Genomic DNA, 22,520 nt, shown 5'->3' with positions numbered 1-22,520 from the left:
CATTACCTACCACAAACAAGTCTTCTTGCACAACTCACATGTGCATGTGTGTGTGTATATATATATATATAGATAGATATAAAATCATACCAATACAAATTATTCATATGCATTGATTGACTCATATCTCTTCATCTAAATTCTCAACACAAACACAACCTTATAAACAACCTTGTAAAGGTTTGGTTTTTATTCTTTGGAGAATACTAAAAGGTAACACCCCATTTCATTTATTGTCTCTCTTTTTTTGTTTTTAATGCTTTGGTTTCAGTTCATGATTTCAATTAGTTCAGTTTCAATCACACCCTTTTGTTGTTATTGTTGTCAAAATGAATTTCTTGCTTTCTGCATTTTTTATTCTTCATTGCTTTCTTAGTTTCCTAGGAAAAACAAATACACCAGACATGATATTGATACGTCGACCTTAATAATAATTTAAAAAAATGAAAGTAATTGAATGTAATTACATATTTCGACATCAGACACAAACATGTGTATTCAGTATGAAATATTGGTGATACATAGCTTGTGTCACATTTTTCTCTTCTACTGTCAATGAGTTTGATCATTGACAACAGTGGAATTTTAGAAGAATTTTTCTTTTTGTGCTGTGTTGTGCTATGGGAAAGAGAATCTGAGAAGAAGCAATATCAAGCAATGAAACCAGGTGGAATAATTTTTGTTGCTTTTGATTTTTTTTTTAATCTTTTTTCTTTTTGGTTTGCTGTGATGAATTATAAAGTTTGATTCATTTCTCTTTTACTTTTTTGTTTCTTTTCTGTTTCTTCTTACAGAAATTTTTTGCTTTCTTTCTATTGAAATAAAATTTTCATAACACCTGTGAAGTTATCAATGGTTTTGTTGACTTTGAGGTTTGTTTCTGTAAAGTGAAAATAAACAAACATTTAATGTATTCTGATTCTTTTCTTTAGTGTTTTGGTTCTTGTTTTTATTTTTTGGTACTCAGTACGAACTATCTATCAACTTTGTCGATGACTAATCTCTATCAGGGAACCTGACTGATCATCTTTAGTAGGTCTCTCCTAACCACTTATTTTTGTCCATAAGGGATTCGATCCAGAGACATTGCTTAAGGGATTCGAGTCTAGTGTTTGGTTAGAAGAATTTTAAACTTTTATTTTAATTCTTTGATAATTTCAGGTGATAATAGTGTTGAATTCAATGCCTACAATGGATGAATTAAAAATGAAAAGTGCAGAAGATGAAGCTAGTGAAAGTTATACACCTCATAAGGATAACTTTACTCAACAAGCATCACCAAGAAGTACACTAAGTCCAAGAAGTACTCAAAGTGATTCAATTGATTTAGCTATTGATAATGTTGTGGATACTTCAATTGAACAATTGTATAACAATGTTTATGAAATGAGAAGCTCTGAAGATCAATCACCTTCAAGGGCTAGTTTTTACTCGTATGGCGAAGAATCGAGGATCGATTCGGAATTGTGTCACCTTGTCGGAGATATTATAGATTTGGAGATTACAAAAGAGGTTGTTGTAACAGAAAATAAAGATGATTCCAATGTCAATGGTAGTGAGAAAGTTGTTGTTTCTTCAAGCGCAAGGGTCGTTGAAGGATCATCTAAGTCACCTGCGAAAAACCGAAGTTTTCATAAGAGGAATGAGAAGGGAAGTAGAAAAGGAAATGGTTTTTTGAACAATATGAGAAGGCATAAGAGGTTTGGTTTGAAAGACGGTATTGTTGACGAGTTAGATAATCCTGATCTTGGACCGTTCTTGTTGAAGTTAACGAGAGATATGATATCTTCGGGCGAGAATCCGAACAAGGCTCTTGATTTGGCTCTTAGAGCTTTGAAATCATTTGAGATATGTAATGAAGAGGGTAAACCAAATTTGGAATTGGTGATGTGTCTTCATGTTTTGGCAACAATTTACTGTAATTTAGGACGATACAACGAGGCTATACCGATTCTCGAGCGCTCGATCGATATTCCTGTGTTGGAGGATGGTCAAGATCATGCATTGGCTAAGTTTGCAGGGTGTATGCAATTAGGTGATGTTTATGCAATGATGGGACAAATTGAGAATTCTCTAATGTTTTATACTGCAGGACTTGAAATTCAAGGGCAAGTCTTAGGGGAAACTGATCCAAGATTCGGAGAGACATGTCGGTATGTAGCCGAAGCACATGTTCAAGCATTGCAATTTGACGAAGCTCAGAAGCTTTGTCAAATGGCTCTTGATATTCATAAAGGAAATTGTTCTTCTTCTCATGCTTCTTTCGAAGAAGCAGCTGATAGGAGATTGATGGGACTAATATGCGACTCGAAAGGCGAATATGAAGCTGCTTTAGAGCATTATGTTCTGGCAAGTGTGGTCATGGCTGAAAATCGTCAGGAAGTAGATGTTGCTTCGGTTGATTGCAGCATAGGTGATGCCTATTTGTCGTTGGCTCGCTACGATGAAGCAGTGTTTTCTTATCAGAAAGCATTAACTGTTTTCAAATCAACCAAAGGGGAGAATCATCCATCGGTTGCTTCTGTTTATGTAAGGTTAGCTGATTTATACAACAAAATAGGCAAGTTTAAGGAATCAAAATCTTATTGCGAAAATGCGCTTCGAATTTTCGGGAAGAAAAATCCTGGAATCCCTTTAGAAGAGATTGCTAATGGTTTGATAGATGTTGCAGCCATTTATCAATCCATGAATGATCTCGAAAAGGGTTTGAAGTTACTCAAAAAGGCGTTGAAAATATACGAAAATGTTCCCGGTCAAAAAAGTACTATTGCCGGAATCGAAGCTCAAATGGGAGTTATGTATTATATGTTAGGAAACTATTCTGATTCATATAACATCTTCCAAAGTTCTGTCATGAAATTTCGCGCCGGCGGAGAGAAAAAATCTGCTTTGTTTGGAATTGCATTGAACCAAATGGGGCTTGCTTGTGTCCAAAGGTATTCTATAAATGAAGCTGCAGATTTGTTTGAAGAAGCTAAGACTATATTGGAAAAAGAGTATGGTCCTTATCATCATGATACCTTAGGAGTATATAGCAATCTAGCTGGCACTTATGATGCAATGGGAAGGTAACATGTTCATTGACACTTCAATATCCCCTTAATTTTGTTTTTTTGTTCTAATCTCGAAATAGTACTATCTCTGTCTCATTTTATCCGTCGTTTTAGATAATGCACACATTTTAAGATAACCGTTGATTATAATTCTGTTCAAGGTAAAACAATTTTTTCGATTAAATTGTGAATGTAGAGTAGGTTGATTGATACTCTAAAATAGTATGTGGTTCAGTTCGGTACGGTATGGATTGCTTCCTAAAAAAATTGATCTGATTAAGTCTGATTTAGATTATATCGGTTCATTTGATTTTTACTAATGCAGAATTATATTATGTCAAATAACATATGACAAGCTTAATAACATCAACATATATAATACTTCTAATATTTCTTGTTAATTGTAATGATTTTGCAGAGTGGATGATGCAATTGAAATGTTGGAATATGTAGTTGGGATGAGAGAAGAGAAGCTTGGAACAGCAAACCCCGACGTTGACGACGAGAAACGAAGGTTGGCCGAGTTGTTAAAAGAAGCAGGAAGAGCAAGGAACAGGAAATCAAAAAGATCATTGGAAACTCTTCTTGATGCCAACTCTCAGCTTATGAAAGGCAATGGCATTAAAGTTCTATGAAGCTGAGGCTGTATATATAAAAAAACACAATGAGATTTGGCTTATGTTTTGATAATTGGTTTGCAAATTTGGCTAGAATAAACAATAACAAAGTTGGAATGAATAGGTTCCACTTTCAGAAAAGTTACTTTGTATGTGTATTTTCTCTATACTGCACAGGAAATTTCTATGTATAATTAAATATATTAAGGATTTAATTCATATATACACTGTAAATTAGTCTTTACTTTGGTAACATTAAAAACATTTGATATTAATCATAACTATTTTAAAACATTTGACATTAATCATAAATACTTTTAGAGTCATACATGTGATTTATTGACAGTGTAAAACTTTTTAGAGTGACAATGTATAAAAATTCAATGCAATATAATTTTCTAAGAAAACAAATGGATGTTGAAACTTCACTTTCTTTGCTGGTGCGGCTGGTACACCAAAATACTTGTTGGAAAATTCAGTTTCTTCTAACCACATTTGAGATGCAACCATTTGTTATATAATCAAGGAATTCTTATGAACATGACAGGCATGGATATGACACTAATTCTATTTCTCTTTCTATGCTTACGTTGTAAGGCAAGATAAAAAGTAAACATCTAAGATTCAAACAGATCAAGGAATTTATTTTGACAAATTTCTATGTCCACATATTGACTAGTCTTATGGCAATCCATCTCGTATGAATTATGCAATTCAGAAACATGCCTGCTCAACTGGAACTGGTGGATCAGAGAAGGAACCATAGAGAATTTGTTTAGCAACCAATTGGTTTGCTCTTTGGGAGTAGTGTATGCCATCCCAAATAATATGTTGAGAAGGATTTGTGCATGGTTTTCCATCAACAGTTCCATTTATTATTTCTTTTGTTCCGCAGTTTATGCGGTAACCGGTGTAGCTGCCGCAACAGAAGTCCAATAGACTCACAAAACCTGCCACAGATCAAACTTAACAAATAATAATTTAATTCGTATGTACTGTCAATATAAAGTTTTTTTATAATGTCGATCCATCATTAATTGTCACATCATTAAAAATATTGACTTTAATTATATAACTACCATAAAAGTCATATAAGTTGTCTCGAGAGATTAGTCTATGTAGTTGCGTACACGGGAGATACCTTGGTTTACCCTAAAAAAAGCATTTCATTCTACTCAATGGTGTGTTCTTTTGGATACTTAAAGATTACCTTGGCTCCTTGCATTGATGATTAGTTCATATTTGGCTTTGTACATATCAACATATGTAAATTTGGCTAGTGGTAGTTTTCTCCTTAGCTGAAACACTTGGTCCTTAAGCTTCTTGTTAAATTCCTGAGCAATTTTGTTCTGAGGTTTCACACAGCCATTGGCATCTAGGTTACCCTTCTTGTGCTCATAGGAGAAGTAATTGAAGGGCAAGCACCCAATTGGACCTGTGTTGTGAATCCAGAACACTCTTGCCCCTTCATTGTATAGTTGCTAAAACATAGTCATGACAGGTATTAGGATGCTGTTTGGATAAACAACTTAAATGAGTGGTTAGAGCATAAACACTTATCATACACGTGTTCATGTATATAAGCTATTTCTAGAATAGAAGAGAAAATAAAGTCAAAACTACTTTTATAAGTTATCCTGGAGTTAAGGAAAAATATTTGAAGACATGTAATGAATATGTCATAGGCTGTTTTCATAAGCTTTCACAAACAGTTTCAGAAGAGTTTATGTCAGTTGATAAGTTCAAATAAGTGAATTTATAGTTCAATAATCAAATTTCTATATGGTAATGTAAACAAGGACTTGATGGTTGCTTACTACCTTCACTGCTTGGGAGAATTGGCTCAAGATTTCAGGAATTGACTTTTGAACTTGTTCTTCTGAAGCATGCTGAAAACCATATGCAATATCATTTTGTCCAATATCAATTGTGTAAAGGGCCTTAGAGAAATCTTCATTCCTTGGAAGACTACTTCTCAAAGGTGGCTCTGTCCCTATATATAACATCACATATGTTCAACTTTCGCTCACTATTATGCTATGTAGCATTAGCATTTCAAATTGAAGGCATGTTCAATATTTGACATGTGTCAAACAATAATTCAAATAAAAGGTAAAATAAACAAGAATGCGAATGCAAATACGATGAGAAGTTAACTGTTATCGGAGAGCTGATTGAATAGAATCTTGGTATGTGACTTGAACAAAATGAACTGAGAAACTTGAAGACCAAGGTTGATTGGACTATAACCACCGGGACGAATCGATGCGCCTCCTGCCGCAAAGTTTGCACCATGTCTGTAATTTGATCCAACTGAATTCAAATATGCACTTAAATATGGTAGCTTCAATTCTTCACCTGTATACACAGACAAAATTAACAAAGATATAAGGTTGCTTCAATTGCATATATGTGCACAAAAAATAAACAATATATAAGTGATATACATACAAGACTAATTTTCTCTTTTATTTATATATTTTTCTTAATGGGTGTAAAATACTCAAATGAGTCACTCATTGTAGAACAACAGCAGTATTATACTAATATTTATAAAAAAAAAAGGTAAACAAGGTCAGAAATTCATAATGACTACGAATAAAAAAGTTACATATTTCATTGATGCAATGTAACAATAATTAAAAAAAGTTGAATATAATATATATATTTTTTATGTGGATGTGAATCATTGAAGAGAGAATAGAGATAATGTTCTTAACTTCTACTTACTAATAAAATCTATGATGAGACGGCCATCAGAAGCTCTTCCAGAGATATTTCCAAAGAAGGTCATACCATTTGGAGGCTTAACACCTGTGAATGTTGCATATACAGCTCCAGTATCTGAATTTGAATCACCAAAGTTGTAAATTGCAGGGTACAAACATTTATTATTGTCATTATTTTTACCAAAGACCAGAATGAATGTAAATGACACACATAGATTTAAGAAACCAAGTACATGAATTAGTCTCCTAGAATTCATTATTGAGTTACCAGGCTCTCCTCACTATATGTTTTGGAACCACACAAATTTAAAATTGCAAAAACTGAAAATGACGATTTTATGAAGAAACTTATATCATCTGGATTATTAGTACAAAATAGAAAAATATTTACAAATGTAATAAAACTAAAGTGTCTGGAATACATAATTTTTAGGTATTTAATGTTGACTAAAATCAAAGTCGTTGATTGAATCTATAATCATAGAAACTAATATGTCAATATAAATCAAATGAACAATACAACAAAATGAAAAACTAAACGACATCGCAACATGACAACAAACAAAATAACGTCACACGCTGAGATGACAAAATCACAAATAAAACATGAAATAAAAACTAAATATATGTGGAAACCAATTATTTAGATAGAAAGAGAAAAAAAAAAATTTAGAGGAACAATTCTGAAGAAAAAAAATGACTTTTTGAGGCTGTAGCTCTTTTTAATCAGTCCATTTTTGTTTTTCCAAATTTTATTGTGGTGGCGTGATATGCCTTAGGGTTTTTTTAAATTGACTTATGTAAGTTTATCTATTGGTATAAACACTTATGAAGCTGTTTGGAAGAATTTATGAAAATTAGTTGAAAACAACTTATAATTTACATAAAAACATTTTAACTTTATTTTACCTTGTGCTGTAAAAATAGTTTATACATTAGTGCTTATATTATAAGAGCTTATGTTATAATCTGGTTATCCGAACTTGGGCCTAAGACTTGTTACATCTAAAATTGAGTGGAAAAATGGCATACTTCATTGATCCATGCAAAATATAATTGCATATATGTTTTATGTGGATGTGAATCATTGAAAGAAAAGGGATAATAATGTTTATTGTGCTTGCTTATAAAGTTGCATGTATGTAATATAAGTGTACCATATACAGCTCCAATGTTTGAATTTGAGTCCCCAAAGTTGTAAATTGCAGGGTATAAACAAATATTACTGGATTAAAATTATATGCTTTTATTTGATTTTTGTCTCTATAAACTCGCTTTTTTTTTTTTTTTATTTTGGTTCTTTTTTAGTTTGTCATCTCAGTTTTTTTAACAGCCACTAACAACAAGGACACTGTTAAAACAAAATTGAACATATTAAATTGAAAAGAAAAAAAATAAAAAAAATCACAAAAACAAAAAAAAAAGTGCTAACTTACATGATCAAACATATATTTAAGTTTTACGTTCTTTATATGATAAATAAATTATAGAATTATCGTAGAGAAAAAGACTATACTATTTAATCCTTTTAGATGCAATAATATTTTATACTATTTATGCAACAGTCTATACTTGCTCTAAGTATATTTTTAGCGCAACAAAAGAAAAATAAAATATATATATATATACACATTCTTACTCATGTGTTTGTTTATAAAAAACAACTTGAAAAATAGGGTACATAATATATGGTAATCCATCTAATATTAATTAAGTAACTCATATATTTGAATCATACATAGTGATAAACTAACATGCGTTCTCAATTGAAACTGGTGGATCAGAGAATGATCCATAGAGAATTTGTTTAGCAATCCATTGATTTGCTGCTTGGGAATAATGTATACCATCCCAACTTATATGTTGTGAAGGATTTTTACATGGATTGCCATAAACTGTTCCATTTATTATGGCTTTTTTCCCACAATCTATGTGGTAACCATAGTAACTACCACAACAAAACTCCAATGGACTTACAAAACCTGCATTCAATCAACCATAAAAGTTATAATATAAATATATTATTCTAAATCAATGATGAAATTGCAAAAAAATCACCTTGGCTCTTTGCATTGCTAATAAGTTTATATTTTACTGTGTACACATCAACATATGTAAATTTGGCTAATGGAAACTTTCTCCTTAGTTCAAACACTTGATCCTTTAATTGCTTGTTATATTCTTGAGCAAGTTCATTGTGAGGTTTAACACAACCATTGCCATCCAAATTACCCTTCTTGTGTTGATAATATATGTAATCATATGGCAAGCATCCAATTGGACCTGTATTGTGTATCCAAAACACTCTTGCCCCTTCATTGTATAGTTGCTAAAACATTTTTGTCACAAGTATTTAGTTACATAAACAATTTAATTAAGCTTTTATTTGAGTTTCTTTTGTGGTTGCTAAATTACCTTCACTGCTTGGGAGAATTGGTTCAAGATTTCAGGAATTGAACTTTTAACTTCTTCCTCTGAAGTGTGCTGCAAACCAATGGCAAGATCATTTTGTCCAATATCAATGGTGTAAAGGGCCTTAGAGAAATCCTCATTCCTTGGAAGACCACTTCTTAAAGGTGGTTCTGTCCCTATAAATAACATCACATAGTTTCAATTTTCACTATCATCACTCGTAAGTTATGCAGCATCAACAGTTCAGATTAAAATCGTATTAAGTGTCTGACATATGTCAATATCGTAAAAAAAACATAATAAACAAGAATGAGAATGTAAATATGATGAGAACTAACTGTTGTCAGAGAGTTGATTGAAGAGAGTGTTAGTGTGTGATTTGAACAAAATGAACTGAGATACTTGAAGACCAAGATTGATTGGACTATAACCGCCGGGACGAATCGATGCGCCTCCTACCGCAAAGTTTGCACCATGTCTGTAGTTTGATCCAACTGAGTTCAAATATGCACTTAGATATGGTAGCTTCAATTCTTCACCTGCATACATCCACACACACACAAAATTAATCAAAGATTTAAGGTAGCTTCATTGTTTTAGTTGCATATATCCAATAAAAATATAAGCAAAGATTTAGTGACATAGCTTTTTTAAAACAAAACTAGATTAATTGTATAACATACCAAACAACCATCATCATATAGTCCAACTCTATAAATCATTGAAATGACACAAACATACATATGAGACATTTGTCTCAGAGTGACATTGACACCAATATGTATACGTTGATAGTAATTTTTGAAAAATGACGTGAATGAGTGATTGAATGTAACCAAAATAAATAAAGAAAAAACTAATATTATGAAACATAACCAACAACCAATTTCGTATAGTCCAATTCTATGAATTATTGACATAACATTGACACTGATACTGACACTGATATGTAGACACCACTAATAATTTAAAAAATAAAGTGAATTAACTTTTGAATATAATCAAATGTATCAATGTGATAGACACCAGACTCGCCTTCGATGAATAATAAAGTTGGAAATTTAATTGATGCAGCCAAAAAAATAAAACTCAACCAAGACAAATTGATTTATATGAAAGTGAATTTGTGAAGATAATGTTGAACTTACTGATAAAATCTATGATGAGACGACCATCAGAAGCTCTTCCAGAGAGGCTTCCAAAGAAGGTCATACCATTTGGAGGCCTAACACCTGTGAATGTTGCATATACAGCTCCAGTATCTGAATTTGAATCACCAAAGTTGTAAATTGCAGGGTACACACATTTCTTAGAGTTATATACATTCTCACTCAAGACTTGAATCAATGTATATGATAAAAATAAATTGAAAAAACTAAGTATATAAATTAGTCTTGTGGAATTCATTGTTGATGAGTTTGTAGATTTACTCAAAAGTAGGGATCATAGTTTTAGTGAGGCAGTGACCATGTGTTTGTACTTTATAATATATAATATAATATAATATAATATTCTAATATAATGTATACACCGACAATTTTATTACAAATAGTTATTTACATTTACATAGTAAAGTTTCTAGGTTTTTCCTTTCTTTGATGTAAGTCTTTATGTAAGTACAAATCTGTATTTATATTTAAACATTTTTATATAGGTTTTTCATCTTTATGTAGGTTTTTCATTTTTTGAATTTTTTTATATTTAAACATTTTTTTGATATTTTCCATATTAAAGCAAGTTTTTTTTTCTATATTTAGAAAATTTTCTATATTTTTTTAGAAAAATAAATTTAAAAAATTTTATAAGAAAAAAATCTTAATTGTGGTTAAAAAAGTTTTAAAATGGTTAAATTAGTTTTTGAATTAAGTTTAGTTATCTAGTTTCTTTTAAATATGCGGTTCAATTTATGAACTATTTAATTGGTTTAGTTTTTTTTAGTGCAATGCAATTTATCAATATAGTACAATTAATTATATATTTTGCACATTTCTATTTACAGTGCACTCCACCTTCAAGGCTCCGGCGTTAATTCTAATCACACACTTTAGATTTTGATCAAGCATCATCGTATGAGATCATTCATTTCATCCATCCTAATTTATCGATTTAATACAAGATACATATTTGTTTTTTCTTTATTTTTATCGAATTAATGTCATTTAAATTACTATTTCAATAAAAAAAATCCTTAATGTCTACTTCTAAAAATTGACATAACATATATGATCTTAGAATTTTAAACATTTTTCAAATAACTATTGACATATTAAAAAATTTATTATAATATACATAGGAAGAACATGAATAACACTATACTAACTCTAATCTCTTCTAATTTATTTTATTTAAAATTCCCAAATAATTAATATTATCAAAACACATTTGTAATGCATTACAGCTGATGCATAATTATTTAAAAAAAAAAAAAGAATCTAACATAATATGCATTTTTGTTACGATATGAACTATTTTTATATTAGTCTCGCATAGATTTGCCTTAAAGTAAACATAATTACATATCCAACCACTTGGGTTTTCATCATTTTTAATGTTACCATTTTATTAGAAAAAGAAAGACACAAGTTTTATGGTAACCAAATCCACAATCATGTGATGAAAGATCTCATGTGATTTTGTTAATGACTAATTTCTCCTAGAGAATTTAATTGACCACATTTGATAGAACCTCTTTTTCTCAATCACATAATCACTTACGTTATAAAACTCAAAATCAAAAGATATAAGTCTTGTTTTACTCCAACCATAGAAATGGCCAACACATTTGGTAGTGCTAACTAATGAAATACTCCTTTCAATCATTATTATTATAAGTAAAAATAAGGTAAAATTATATTTATAGTATTTTAATTAACTCAATTAGTGTCTATATCGTTTAAATTTATTTTATCATGATTTGTTCTTTGAAGTTATATTCTTTTTGTATTATTAATCATTTATCTTAATTTCGACAACAATTAGATCAATTGAAAGCTCTTGATAATTTGAAACTGTAACAAATGTTGTAACAATATGTCTCTAATACTAATTTTTCAGAAAATATTCATCAAATCTTATAAAAGATATATATTTTCTCTACAACAATTTAAACTCCTGTATAGCCTTAAAAACAAAATAATAAATATTTATCCACATAATCAGCGTTTTTGCATGCTGCAAAGTAGATTGAATAGTCAACTTGTTGTAATATTTCGATTAAATTTTATTATTTCATGACTGTAATTCGAGAAATTTTTTAATTTAAAGAACAACATGCATAATTTAATATATCTTAAAGGCTAATAGTGCAAATAAATGTAACTTAAAGGTCTGAATCCAAAAAAAATAAACTTAAAAGATCTAAACTAAAATTGAGTTAGACTTAAAGGACTAAAACATGTATTTTTACCTAAAAATAATTAATTTCACAGTTATTAAAAAAATTAGTTAAATACAATTAACTTTTTAAATTTTATATAAAACATAATTCAAATTTACTACATTGTCAGTCAAAAACTCAAATACATTATATTTTTTATTAAAATTAAAATATATGAATATTATTAGCATTAAATAAGTCAAAAATAATTCAGTTTTATTTTTTAATAACGATTAAAATTTAATATTATTATTTTTTTTGCTTATAACAGATACTAGATCGAGATGTTATTACATTTTTTTAATCTAACAAAATCATTTCCCATTATTGAGATAAAAGAATCACATGCCTCGGGAGCAGTAAGTTGTCGTTATCCTAGACTCTTGGTAAAAAGACAGCAAGAACTCACATGTATTCACATCACAATCACACAAAATTGGCATGGATCTCAATGTGAAATAATAAATTCAAAGAAAATCACTATATTGAAATTAAGAAATTGAAAGATATTTGCTTAATTTTATTCATTCATCACAAACTAAAAAAAATCGCAATCCAATCACTTTATTGTTCCTTGTTTGGCAAGTGAAAGAAAATAATTTTGCACATTTTAATTATATGAAAATAAACTTAAGGCTTTATTTTAATTATATGTAAATAAACTTAAGGCCTTTCCAGGCTATTTGTTACAACTTATTTTTAAAACTAATCACAATTTTAAAGATTAACCATTTTATTTGGTTGTTACAATTTTAAAAATAATCAGAATCTGAAGAAAAAAAATTCCTCAAATTATGGGTTGTTTTAAGTAGCTTGTCATGAAAATAATTTTTTTATAGATGATTCTTTTTAAAGAAAGTAATTTTTATTACAATAAACAAATTTTTAAAAACATCTCTAAAATTAATTAAATATAATTTCTTTATATAATCCATAACTTCAGGTAATTAATCATGTGCATTATATTTTTTGTTTTTTGAATTGTAATAAGTATACTATCCTTATTAGGTATATGTCCTTGGTTTTTTAGATTAATTTTCAAATTTATCCACATAAAACTTGATTTACCAATTGAACCATAATTCATGGTTGGTCCTATACTTCCACCTTGTTGTGTAAGATAAAACATGATAATTTTCTTCAATCCTTGGGTTTTAAATTGTTATCATGTCATAACAGTTTAATTATTATGTTTAGTGTAAAAAACAGTCGACACATTACAATTATTTAAAAAATAATAATTTTAAATATAATTTTGATAAAAATTTAATATCTGTAATAATTTAAATAATTTAACTGTTGTTGTTATTGATAGTATAATTTTTTTTTTACGTAAATATAAATTAAATTCTTGTTATAATGAAAGTAGCCATAGGGGTGGATGCACATGTTGGCATTTATTGAAAGCCAGTAAAAATCAGTCCATAGGCAATTTAGGATCCTATAACTTTTCAATTAAAGGCTCACCAATTCACAACTTAAGAGTGAAGGATAAGGTTCAATTATTGTCCTCCTCGTGAGCCATGAATCAATGAACTACCATTTAAAAATACTCACCCCCACAAAATATATTGCAAGACATAAAGTATGAATATATAGCTAGGTTCTAATATATATACATATATATATATATTTGAGATTTGATCACTATTATGCAAACTAACACTGCTTAAATTGTTACCAAATTTAAAATGTGGTGAAGTCTATCTTGATGTTCTTTGTACAAAGTCTTTCCTGAATTTATTACTAAATAAACAAAATAAAGTTATAAGATATTTTATTAAATTATCTATCTTAACTATTTATGTGTTTTTTATTATTAATAATACAAAATACAATAACATTTTAGATGTTGTTTACATAGTAATAATTAAAATATACTATAAAAAATAATTAAAGTTATATAAAAAATTGATAATGATATTTTTTTTTTTTGAAATTTCTTTTTTATTAAAGTGACATTTGTCGTATGACAAATAAAGTAATAATCAAAATTTTTTTTTTACTATCCAACATTGTCTTTTTTTATGAAATTTACTTTTTTTATGCAGCCCAAGATTTTATCTTTCTCATAAAAATGGAGCTTTTTGCATTTTTCTATCTATATACAAGATTGCTTTTCAGGCAAAGATATTTCCTTTTCAACAATGGCAGAACCATCTTTCAACATATGCAATGATAAATGATAAAGAGAATAATTAATATTAATTTATAAATTTTTCATTTTAAAATAATAATTAAATAGTTTTACATAATTTAATATCATAAATCATGATTTTAATTCGACTGTTAAAATATCTCGTAACTTTTAATTCTTCGGATAGAATTTCACCATTCAATTTATATACCTTTAAATTCTTTGTACCCTCGAACATGTAGATTAGAACCAACAAACAATGAATATAAAATTGACACCTCTAATCATCACTTAGACATTTTCGCTACCAATAATTACTAATTTCTAGCATTATTTTCCCATTATATTCATCACTTTAATAAATTATAAACTAAGCCACATTAAAAGTCCATAATTTTCTTTAGATTGATTAAAGCTCAATTTTAACTTAACTCCAAAATAACTTAAACTATTCCATCCTTTATATTATAACTTACTATAACCAAGTTAACTTCTCCATCAACTATTATATGCTCAAACCACTTCAACTTACTCTAAATCACCATCACTTCAACTTATTCTGAATGATTAATGAAGTAAACTCTTATTTGTATTACAAGTGGTAAATGCACACAATAACTAGAATGGTGATGACATAAATACCAATATATATATATATATATAAATTTATACCTCAAGAGATTTCATCACAATCCGAAACTCATACAGTTTTTTGAAGGGAAATTGACTCAAGTTACCTTTATATCTTGCTATATATATTTAAACAATGAATCAGCAAATAGTGAAAAATAATCGGTTAACTATAAGGAAAAAGGAAAAACATCATGAATACTAGATTCTAGCCAATAAGTATTCCCTTCCCTATCGAAGTTTATTTATCTATATTTCAATATATGTTTGGTTGAGTATGTTTGGTTGAGCGATGAGTATGACAAAATCACAATAACACTGTAATTTGGTGAAAGCACCAAATCGTAGATTCTGCACACACAAAAATGTGATAACTCGTTGTGATTCTGCCAATCTCATTGTGAATCCAAACATACTTTAAGTTCCCTATTCATATACGTAATGACATAAACTAATGCCTTATTGATACATAGGCTGCTTATGTAATTGTCTAGAACTCCATGAACTGTTAACAGATGAACTTGGAAAAATGATTGTTGGAAATCTCTCACTTTCCTCAAGATGAGGAAAATCAACAGTGTAATGTAAACCGCGGCTCTCACGCCTCGAAAGCGCACTGCTAATTACCAACTTAGCACAACAAAACAGGTTTCTCATTTCACAAATCTCAGCCACAACCATTGTTGGTTTCCATCCATGCTTAAACAAGTACTCTTCCCATTTCGCCTCGAGATTGCAAATTTTTCTCTCAGCAGTTTCTAACCTCATTGTTGATCTCACAATTCCTACATAGTACCACATGACAGATTGTAGTTCTTTCCTTAGTTCTTTTGTTGCAGATAAAATTTTGTCTCTGGCATTACTTCCAAGCGAAAATGGCACGATAGGTCTCGGCCACAAATTTAATGTAGTCAGGTCAAGGGTAGAATTCTTCGTTTGATCGACTGATGGCTGGACAGCTCTTCGCGCGAAAACAAGTCCCTCGAGCAATGAGTTGCTAGCTAGTCTGTTTGCTCCATGCAAACCTGTGCATGCTACTTCACCAGCTACATGCAAGCCTTTCACGTTCGTTTCTCCTTGTAGCCCGGAGTGAACACCTCCACACATGTAATGAGCAGCCGGAACAACTGGGATTGGATGACAAGTTATGTCTAAACCATATTGAAGACACGTCGAAGCAATGTTGGGAAAGTGGGAGAGAACTTCGTTCTTCGGCTTGTGGCTAATGTCAAGGAGCACGTACTTTTCGTCGCGCTTTTTGAGTTGGTCGTCTATGCTTCTTGCCACTACGTCCCTAGGAGCAAGCTCTGCTCTCTCATCATACAAAGGCATGAACCTTTCCATGGCTAAATTATAAAGTATGCCTCCATCACCCCTTACAGCTTCGGATATCAGAAATGCATTATCTCTAGGCTCTGTTGGTTTAATAGGAAGTCCTTCATCAGCTAAGGCAGTCGGATGGAACTGCACGAACCTGCGCCAATCATGATTGTAAAAAAACAAGGAAGAAATACATATACTTTATCATGAAAGACACTGCAAGACGTGGTGCAAGTATCCTTATGACTGGTATGAGAGATCGGTTGAAAAATAAAAAATCACGGTTTTGACACAATCGACTTACTCCATGTTGGAAATCACAGCTTGAGCTCGGTGTGCCATCGCAATTCCATCTCCGGTGGCTACCTGTGATGACAAAAAGAAAGTCAAATTAGCATGTAAATAAGACTAGTCATATAATGCAAGTGATGCAGCATATACAAATCAACATATTAAGCACACAGAGAGTGAGACGACTTTGTAATGAAACAGTGAGAGAAATGAATAGTAGTCATAGATCAAATCATGGAGGATTAAGATTAAAACAGAAAGTCATATGATCCTTAAATAACTTTTAAATCTATGTATGATTATATAGTCCAGATAATATTGTGCTATCGTCAATGGTTCCAGAATGCAATAAAACTATTTTTAATCATGATTCGTGGTATTAAAATCGAAAATAAACCAAGCAGCAAAACAGGGAAAAGAGAGTTCAAACTTCAGAACAAGAGGAATTACCAATGGATTTGTAGTTTTAGGATAAATATGTCCGGCTCCCCCTGACGCTAGTAAAGTCGCCTTTGAAATAAATCTTACCACCTAAAAGCTAAAAAAGATTAAAGTTCAGAAAATATATTTCAATGATGGCATGGAAGTGATTTTGGTCTCAGACAATCACACATAATTGTTTTTCCCACCTCTAGGGTTTCAGTATTAAGTGTGTCAACACCAAGACAAGTTATATCAGATCCATCCTGCAACACCAGTGGCATGTTTCAGTTAGTGAATGCATCAAAACATTCAAAAATGCTCTTAGGCCAAATTTGGATAGTGACTATTTCAAAAGGATCAACCTGACAAGTGAGAAGATCTATAGCAAAATGGTGTTGAAACACAAAAATATTAGGATTGTTGATAACTTCCTTCAATAGAGCTCGTTCGATCTCTTTTCCGGTCATATCAGCAGCATGGACAATTCTATTATGTGAATGACCCCCCTCCCTCATTAGATGCAAGTTACCATCTTCGCCGTGATCAAACGATGCACCCATAGCAATTAGTTCTCTGACTCTCTCGGGTCCTTCGGTACATACAACCTGGAAAAGCAGAATGAAAGTTCATGTAATGCTCAATGCAGTAACAATAGAAACTAGTAATTGCCTATAAAGGTACATTCACAATTTTTACATGTGCAATCATTTCTAAAGAAGTAAAGCATAATGCCTACTCAAAAAGAAGAACCATAAGGCATTTCAGATGTATTTGGTCTAAACTCTAATAAATCATGTTATAGATAAAGTTCTAAGAATGATTTATATGGTAAACTTAATAGGTCTAGAACATACTCGAACACTCTCCTCGTCGCAAAGATAAGCACCAGCAACAATGGTGTCCTTCATGTGACTCTCCACAGAATCTGAAGGGCATAGCACAGCACTTACACCACCTTGAGCATAATTTGTGTTGCATTCATGAGGCTCAGCCTTTGTTATCACTGCAACAGATCCATATTTTGCAACTTCGAGCGCATATCGAAGGCCAGCAATTCCACTCCCAATGACGGCAAAGTCAAAGTATTTTGTTGGACCTTCTTTTTTGCACGATGAAGTGACTTTGAAAAGATTTCGATTCTTACAAAGTGGAGGTACAGAAAACTCACATCTGTGTATCTGCATTGCCTTGGATACTCCTTTAGACCTAAAAATAAACACCACAAAAAAATTGAAAATTGTTAGTTTTCATAATTAGGCTCTAGCAAAGAAAACAAGTGTATTATTTCTTCGGCATGTTACCATCGCGGCATGAGGTCACTAATCATGATTCCTAGATCTAAATCTTCTAGCCATACCATAAGAATACTCTATCTAAAGGTTTTAACAGAAAAATAACAATGAGAGTAAAAATGATATCATATGATCTTATGCATAAGTAAAACTCCATTCAACAATGACTCTTCTTGAGAAGCAAAGAAGATTTCATTTTTAGATCAAAACTAGTGTTGCTATATAGCAGTGTTATAACGGAATTTGATCAAATCATTATTGTTTTGTAATACACTGCTTAGTACGAAATTTTGTCAAATAGCAGCTATGTTGTGTAGTGGAATTTGAAAGATCCGTGATTGACAACACTGATCGAAACAGATAGTGAGATATGACATAACTATTAAAACATTCTTGTGCGAAAATGTTTACCATGAAACATCCTTTTGTAAGTATCTCTTGATAGGCATATCAGAAACCCATGCAGTTCTTCTACAGCTTTGTCTCTTGCAGTTTTTCACTTTGTAATACAGCGTGCCGGCGGGTATACAAGTTGCCATTACGATGTCTCTGCACAAAAAGCAGAAAGAGACTAAATTTAAGAAAAGCTACCAACAAGGTGCCTTCACTTCATGTATTATATGCATTAGCCGCCAGAATGAGGCCCTATTTGGAAAAACAAGTTATTTAAGTGCTTATGTATTATCTATTTCCTTAACAAATTGTATGACAAAGTCAAATTGTTGTAACAAGTTATTGTGGAGGCTTATGGACATGTCATAAATTGTTTCCATAATCTCTTCCAAACAACCTCACAAGTGCTTATGTCAGTAGGTAAGCTCAAATAAATCAATCCAACCAAGCCCTACGTCAAAGAGGAAACAACTTCTATTGAGAGATGAAAATGTGGTCTTAAGAATCAGGGAGAGGGAAAATGAGAGGAAATCAAGTTGGAGAGCTTGAAAATTGAAAGAAATTCTCAAAAGGAACCATATTCAAAAGAAAGTGAAATGAGTACTAGGATCTCTAATCAAAAGACATGGATTACCAGAAAATTAACTAACTAACTACCTAACTAACTCAATAACAACCTCTAATTTACTTCTATTTTCCTCATATGTGGATCAAATGAATCAGTGGCAACACTTGGTAAAAACCAGTGATATGTAATCAAAAGGCATAAAATGAAATGATCTTTGCATTCTAAATCAATACAAACAAACGCCATGAACTATGCAAAGCTTAGCATAAGCAAACTCTCAGTTGACAAATGACCTTTAAAAGTTCACAAAAAATGGATTTAGCTTCTCTTGAGTGAGCAATTCATTTTAGAGGCTAAAATAAGTAATTTTAATTGTTGACTTATGTTGATGAGAAAATCAACATCAACAGTTGTCATTCCAACATATTCATGATTTATTATACACATGCATGTAACATCAACCTTGATTTTTTCAACAATGACTGAGATGACTATTATGGAAGAGTATACAATATAACAACAACAACAACAACAACCACGCCTTATCCAACTACCTAGAGTTGGCTACAAAGAACAAGCAACGTCTTAACATTCTATCATATAGCATATCTCTATCCATTTCATTATAATCTCTAGAACTTTCTTAATAATTTCCCTTATAGTTTTACCAAGTACCCCACTCTCCCTCCGCCTCTAGCAATTTGGAAGAGTGTAATTCATATAAAAATATGTAGCAGTAACATCAACACGTCAGATTGAAGGTATGTCCTATTGTTTGACTGACACTTCAGATTGAAAACATGTCCTAATGTCCGACACATGTTAGCACTAACACATATCGTGTCAGCGTCGTAATACGACGCTGACAGATGTGATTACATTCAATTACTTCTATTTTCTCAAATTATTATCGGTGTCTATGTGTGTCAGTTTTGCTATCGTGTCTCATGTTTATGTTTGTGTTGGTGTCAATGCTTCGTAGCTTAAAAATCACAAGCAAGTTGAGTCAGAAACAAGCTAAAAATCCCCTCTTTTACCCTACACAGGTAGTGAGTATTGAAGATGAAGAATAATAAAATAGGAAACATCCAACAGACAATAAAATTCAATTTTTTTTACAATAACCAGATTTCACAAACAACAAAAAACATGAGAAGGGATTGAAGTAAAAATATACATTAAAAAAGAGAAACGGGTTGGGTTCAGGTGAATTTAAACCAACCGACAAAACATTTATTATTAAAAAAAAACTAAACATACATAGCCATCCACACAAACACAAAACAAAACAAAACATTTAGAATAAAAAAATGAGACTCACACACACACACGTTCTTCTATTTATGATTTAAAAAAATGGAATTGAACTTAGAAATGGTGAACCTTAGGTGAAACTTCGAAAGAACAAAAACAAAAAGTGTACCTGTTAGTGGTTGTATGAAGTATGAAGAGTGAGGACACAAAAAGTGTGATGAAAAAAAGGACTTTGCGTTACTTTGCAGAAAATGAATCTTAACAAACCCAAACTGTGCCTACAAATAGAGAATATGCGCGATTATGAACAAATTAAATTAATAATTACATTTTTAAAAATATTAATATTGTCTTTTCTTTTCTTATACTATTATCTTTTCTAATTATGAGATTTAATTCAAAGTCTTGTAAAACTAGTTTGCATCGTAAAATATATATATTTAAATATATCCAAATTTAGTTATATCTAAAATTAATTTTGCATGTTTAGTAGTGAAATTAAACATATGTTTATAGTATCATGATACGTCGACAAAAAGTACTTTTGCCTTTTATTTTATTAAAAAATGAACACTTTTTTAAATACTACGTACTATAGTATAAAAGATTAGAGGGAACGTGTATTTTTAATTCATATAGTGATATACTAACATATATTTTTCAGCAATTGTTTTGTCGTGGTTTGTGACATGGCAGACAAGCACTCATAGGATAACCAACCAAATTTGCTAAAATATGTACTAAATGCAAAATTAAATAGTTTTGAAATTATAACGTAATTTATGTACACTCACTGTCTATCTATATAAAAGTTTTTTATATTATAAGTCAACTATTATTATTATTCTTTCGTCTCATAATAGATAATAAATGTTACTTTTGTTTATTTAATATGTATTAAAAAATCACTATAGTTGAAAAGGATAATAGTGATGTCACACCAAATTATATTTTTTAACTCTTTTTTTTTGTTTTTTATTATTATAAATATAAAGTAGAATTAATATTTTGAAAATAGTATGCATAATAATAATTGATCGATACAATTGAAACAAAATTAATTGAAGTTTATATTGAAAATTGAGAAGTACATTTATTTTAATTCAAAATGTCTTGCTAAAATAATATTTAATGTGAGAGAAAAGAGGTACATCCTTAAAAATGTTTGACACATCTATATATTTAAATCTTGTTGTGTGTTCTTAATACTTTTCCATTAAAAACTTTTTTTATAATTTGAGTTGAATCTTACACAACTCCCATATAACTGACTTATAAGACGAGAACTACTCGCCACTTATAGATACTTTATCAGAGTTTTATCTCATTCAATGTATGACTCTTAATGCACACTCTAGAGTCGATACTGAACATCTGAATGTAACCTCAAGTGATTCGATAGTGTGACCTAATAGTGAGTGACTCAATAGATTTTAGATTGTCTTTGATACCATCTAAAATGTTGATATAAATCCTACACAACCTCAACAAAATCGACTTATATAGTGATGACTACCCACCACTTATAAATATTTTGTTGTGTCTTATCTCTTAAATGTAAAACCCTTAGCAACCTGACTCATTTTTCTTCAATGTAAAACTCTTAGCAACCCTAACTCATTTTTTTCCGCTTACCTCATTTACACAAGCGAACCAAATTTAATTCTATCAAAAAAAAAAAAAACATTGTGATTGTCTAAGCCATTAATTAATATGATTTTGATACTTATATTTTGTTGAATTGGGAAAAACCCGTATTTATCTCTCTGTATCATAACAGATGTGAAATTTAGGCCATCATTCTTGCCCACAACATGATTCAGATTTCCCCACCCACATTCGTACCCTTTCATATATAGTTTGTAAAAAAGTAGGAACAAAGATTTTGGTAATTGAAATGGCAGCCGAAAAATTAATAATTATCGATGTGAAGAAAAGTTAATGACTTGTGCATGAGTTATTAATGTTTCTTTTTGGAAAAAAATTACATTAAGAAGAACAAATTAGCATTTTAAGGGTAAGTTT

General features: G+C 30.6%; 4 protein-coding genes across 6 annotated transcripts; 1 reads left to right on the top strand and 3 right to left on the bottom strand.

Annotated features, from left to right (window-relative positions):
- Positions 1-70: 70 nt before the first annotated feature.
- On the top strand, positions 71-3,893 carry LOC101501435 (protein KINESIN LIGHT CHAIN-RELATED 2). Its single transcript, XM_004489225.4, has 3 exons — positions 71-213; positions 1,162-3,068; positions 3,472-3,893. Exons 2-3 carry the CDS (start codon positions 1,183-1,185, stop codon positions 3,686-3,688), a joined length of 2,103 nt encoding a protein of 700 aa, XP_004489282.1. The 5' UTR covers positions 71-213; positions 1,162-1,182; the 3' UTR covers positions 3,689-3,893.
- A 327-nt stretch (positions 3,894-4,220) lies between these two features.
- LOC140918604 (GDSL esterase/lipase At3g27950-like) lies at positions 4,221-6,762 on the bottom strand. Its single transcript, XM_004489223.4, has 5 exons — positions 6,401-6,762; positions 5,828-6,028; positions 5,491-5,663; positions 4,881-5,151; positions 4,221-4,620 (listed from the first exon to the last, which is right to left on the bottom strand). Exons 1-5 carry the CDS (start codon positions 6,654-6,656, stop codon positions 4,385-4,387), a joined length of 1,137 nt encoding a protein of 378 aa, XP_004489280.3. The 5' UTR covers positions 6,657-6,762; the 3' UTR covers positions 4,221-4,384.
- A 1,240-nt stretch (positions 6,763-8,002) lies between these two features.
- LOC101501123 (GDSL esterase/lipase At3g27950) lies at positions 8,003-10,284 on the bottom strand. Its single transcript, XM_004489224.4, has 5 exons — positions 9,960-10,284; positions 9,150-9,350; positions 8,815-8,987; positions 8,458-8,728; positions 8,003-8,381 (listed from the first exon to the last, which is right to left on the bottom strand). Exons 1-5 carry the CDS (start codon positions 10,216-10,218, stop codon positions 8,149-8,151), a joined length of 1,137 nt encoding a protein of 378 aa, XP_004489281.1. The 5' UTR covers positions 10,219-10,284; the 3' UTR covers positions 8,003-8,148.
- A 4,670-nt stretch (positions 10,285-14,954) lies between these two features.
- On the bottom strand, positions 14,955-20,803 carry LOC101500480 (L-aspartate oxidase 2-a, chloroplastic). Of its 3 annotated transcripts, none has more exons than XM_027332182.2 (8): positions 20,665-20,803; positions 18,692-18,829; positions 17,843-18,194; positions 17,351-17,593; positions 17,195-17,251; positions 17,016-17,096; positions 16,579-16,640; positions 14,955-16,428 (listed from the first exon to the last, which is right to left on the bottom strand). In XM_027332182.2, the coding sequence occupies exons 2-8, from the start codon at positions 18,817-18,819 to the stop codon at positions 15,414-15,416; spliced, it is 1,938 nt and encodes a 645-aa protein (XP_027187983.1). In that variant the 5' UTR covers positions 18,820-18,829; positions 20,665-20,803; the 3' UTR covers positions 14,955-15,413. The 3 variants fall into 3 exon arrangements, with proteins under 3 accessions (XP_027187983.1, XP_027187985.1, XP_027187984.1); XM_027332184.2 differs by lacking the exon at positions 20,665-20,803 and adding an exon at positions 20,625-20,646; XM_027332183.2 differs by lacking the exon at positions 20,665-20,803 and adding an exon at positions 20,563-20,586.
- Positions 20,804-22,520: the final 1,717 nt, after the last annotated feature.

The sequence above is a fragment of the Cicer arietinum genome, chromosome 2 (assembly GCF_000331145.2).
Source record: "Cicer arietinum cultivar CDC Frontier isolate Library 1 chromosome 2, Cicar.CDCFrontier_v2.0, whole genome shotgun sequence".
Taxonomy (NCBI): domain Eukaryota; kingdom Viridiplantae; phylum Streptophyta; class Magnoliopsida; order Fabales; family Fabaceae; genus Cicer; species Cicer arietinum.
This window is presented reverse-complemented; position numbering and strand designations above follow the sequence as displayed.

Coding starts and splice junctions, on each gene's coding strand:
- LOC101501435 (XM_004489225.4), top strand. CDS start 1,183: ATGCCTACAATGGATGAATTAAAAATGAAAAGTGCAGAAGATGAAGCT. Junction 3,069..3,471: donor ACTTATGATGCAATGGGAAG/GTAACATGTTCA, acceptor ATGATTTTGCAG/AGTGGATGATGCAATTGAAA.
- LOC140918604 (XM_004489223.4), bottom strand. CDS start 6,656: ATGAATTCTAGGAGACTAATTCATGTACTTGGTTTCTTAAATCTATGT. Junction 6,029..6,400: donor TCTCATCATAGATTTTATTA/GTAAGTAGAAGT, acceptor CTGTGTATACAG/GTGAAGAATTGAAGCTACCA. Junction 4,621..4,880: donor CATCAATGCAAGGAGCCAAG/GTAATCTTTAAG, acceptor GATCTGTGGCAG/GTTTTGTGAGTCTATTGGAC.
- LOC101501123 (XM_004489224.4), bottom strand. CDS start 10,218: ATGAATTCCACAAGACTAATTTATATACTTAGTTTTTTCAATTTATTT. Junction 8,988..9,149: donor CAATCAACTCTCTGACAACA/GTTAGTTCTCAT, acceptor TGTTATTTATAG/GGACAGAACCACCTTTAAGA. Junction 8,382..8,457: donor TAGCAATGCAAAGAGCCAAG/GTGATTTTTTTG, acceptor GATTGAATGCAG/GTTTTGTAAGTCCATTGGAG.
- LOC101500480 (XM_027332182.2), bottom strand. CDS start 18,819: ATGGCAACTTGTATACCCGCCGGCACGCTGTATTACAAAGTGAAAAAC. Junction 18,195..18,691: donor TTACAAAAGGATGTTTCATG/GTAAACATTTTC, acceptor GTTTATTTTTAG/GTCTAAAGGAGTATCCAAGG. Junction 17,252..17,350: donor TAGATCTTCTCACTTGTCAG/GTTGATCCTTTT, acceptor CTGGTGTTGCAG/GATGGATCTGATATAACTTG.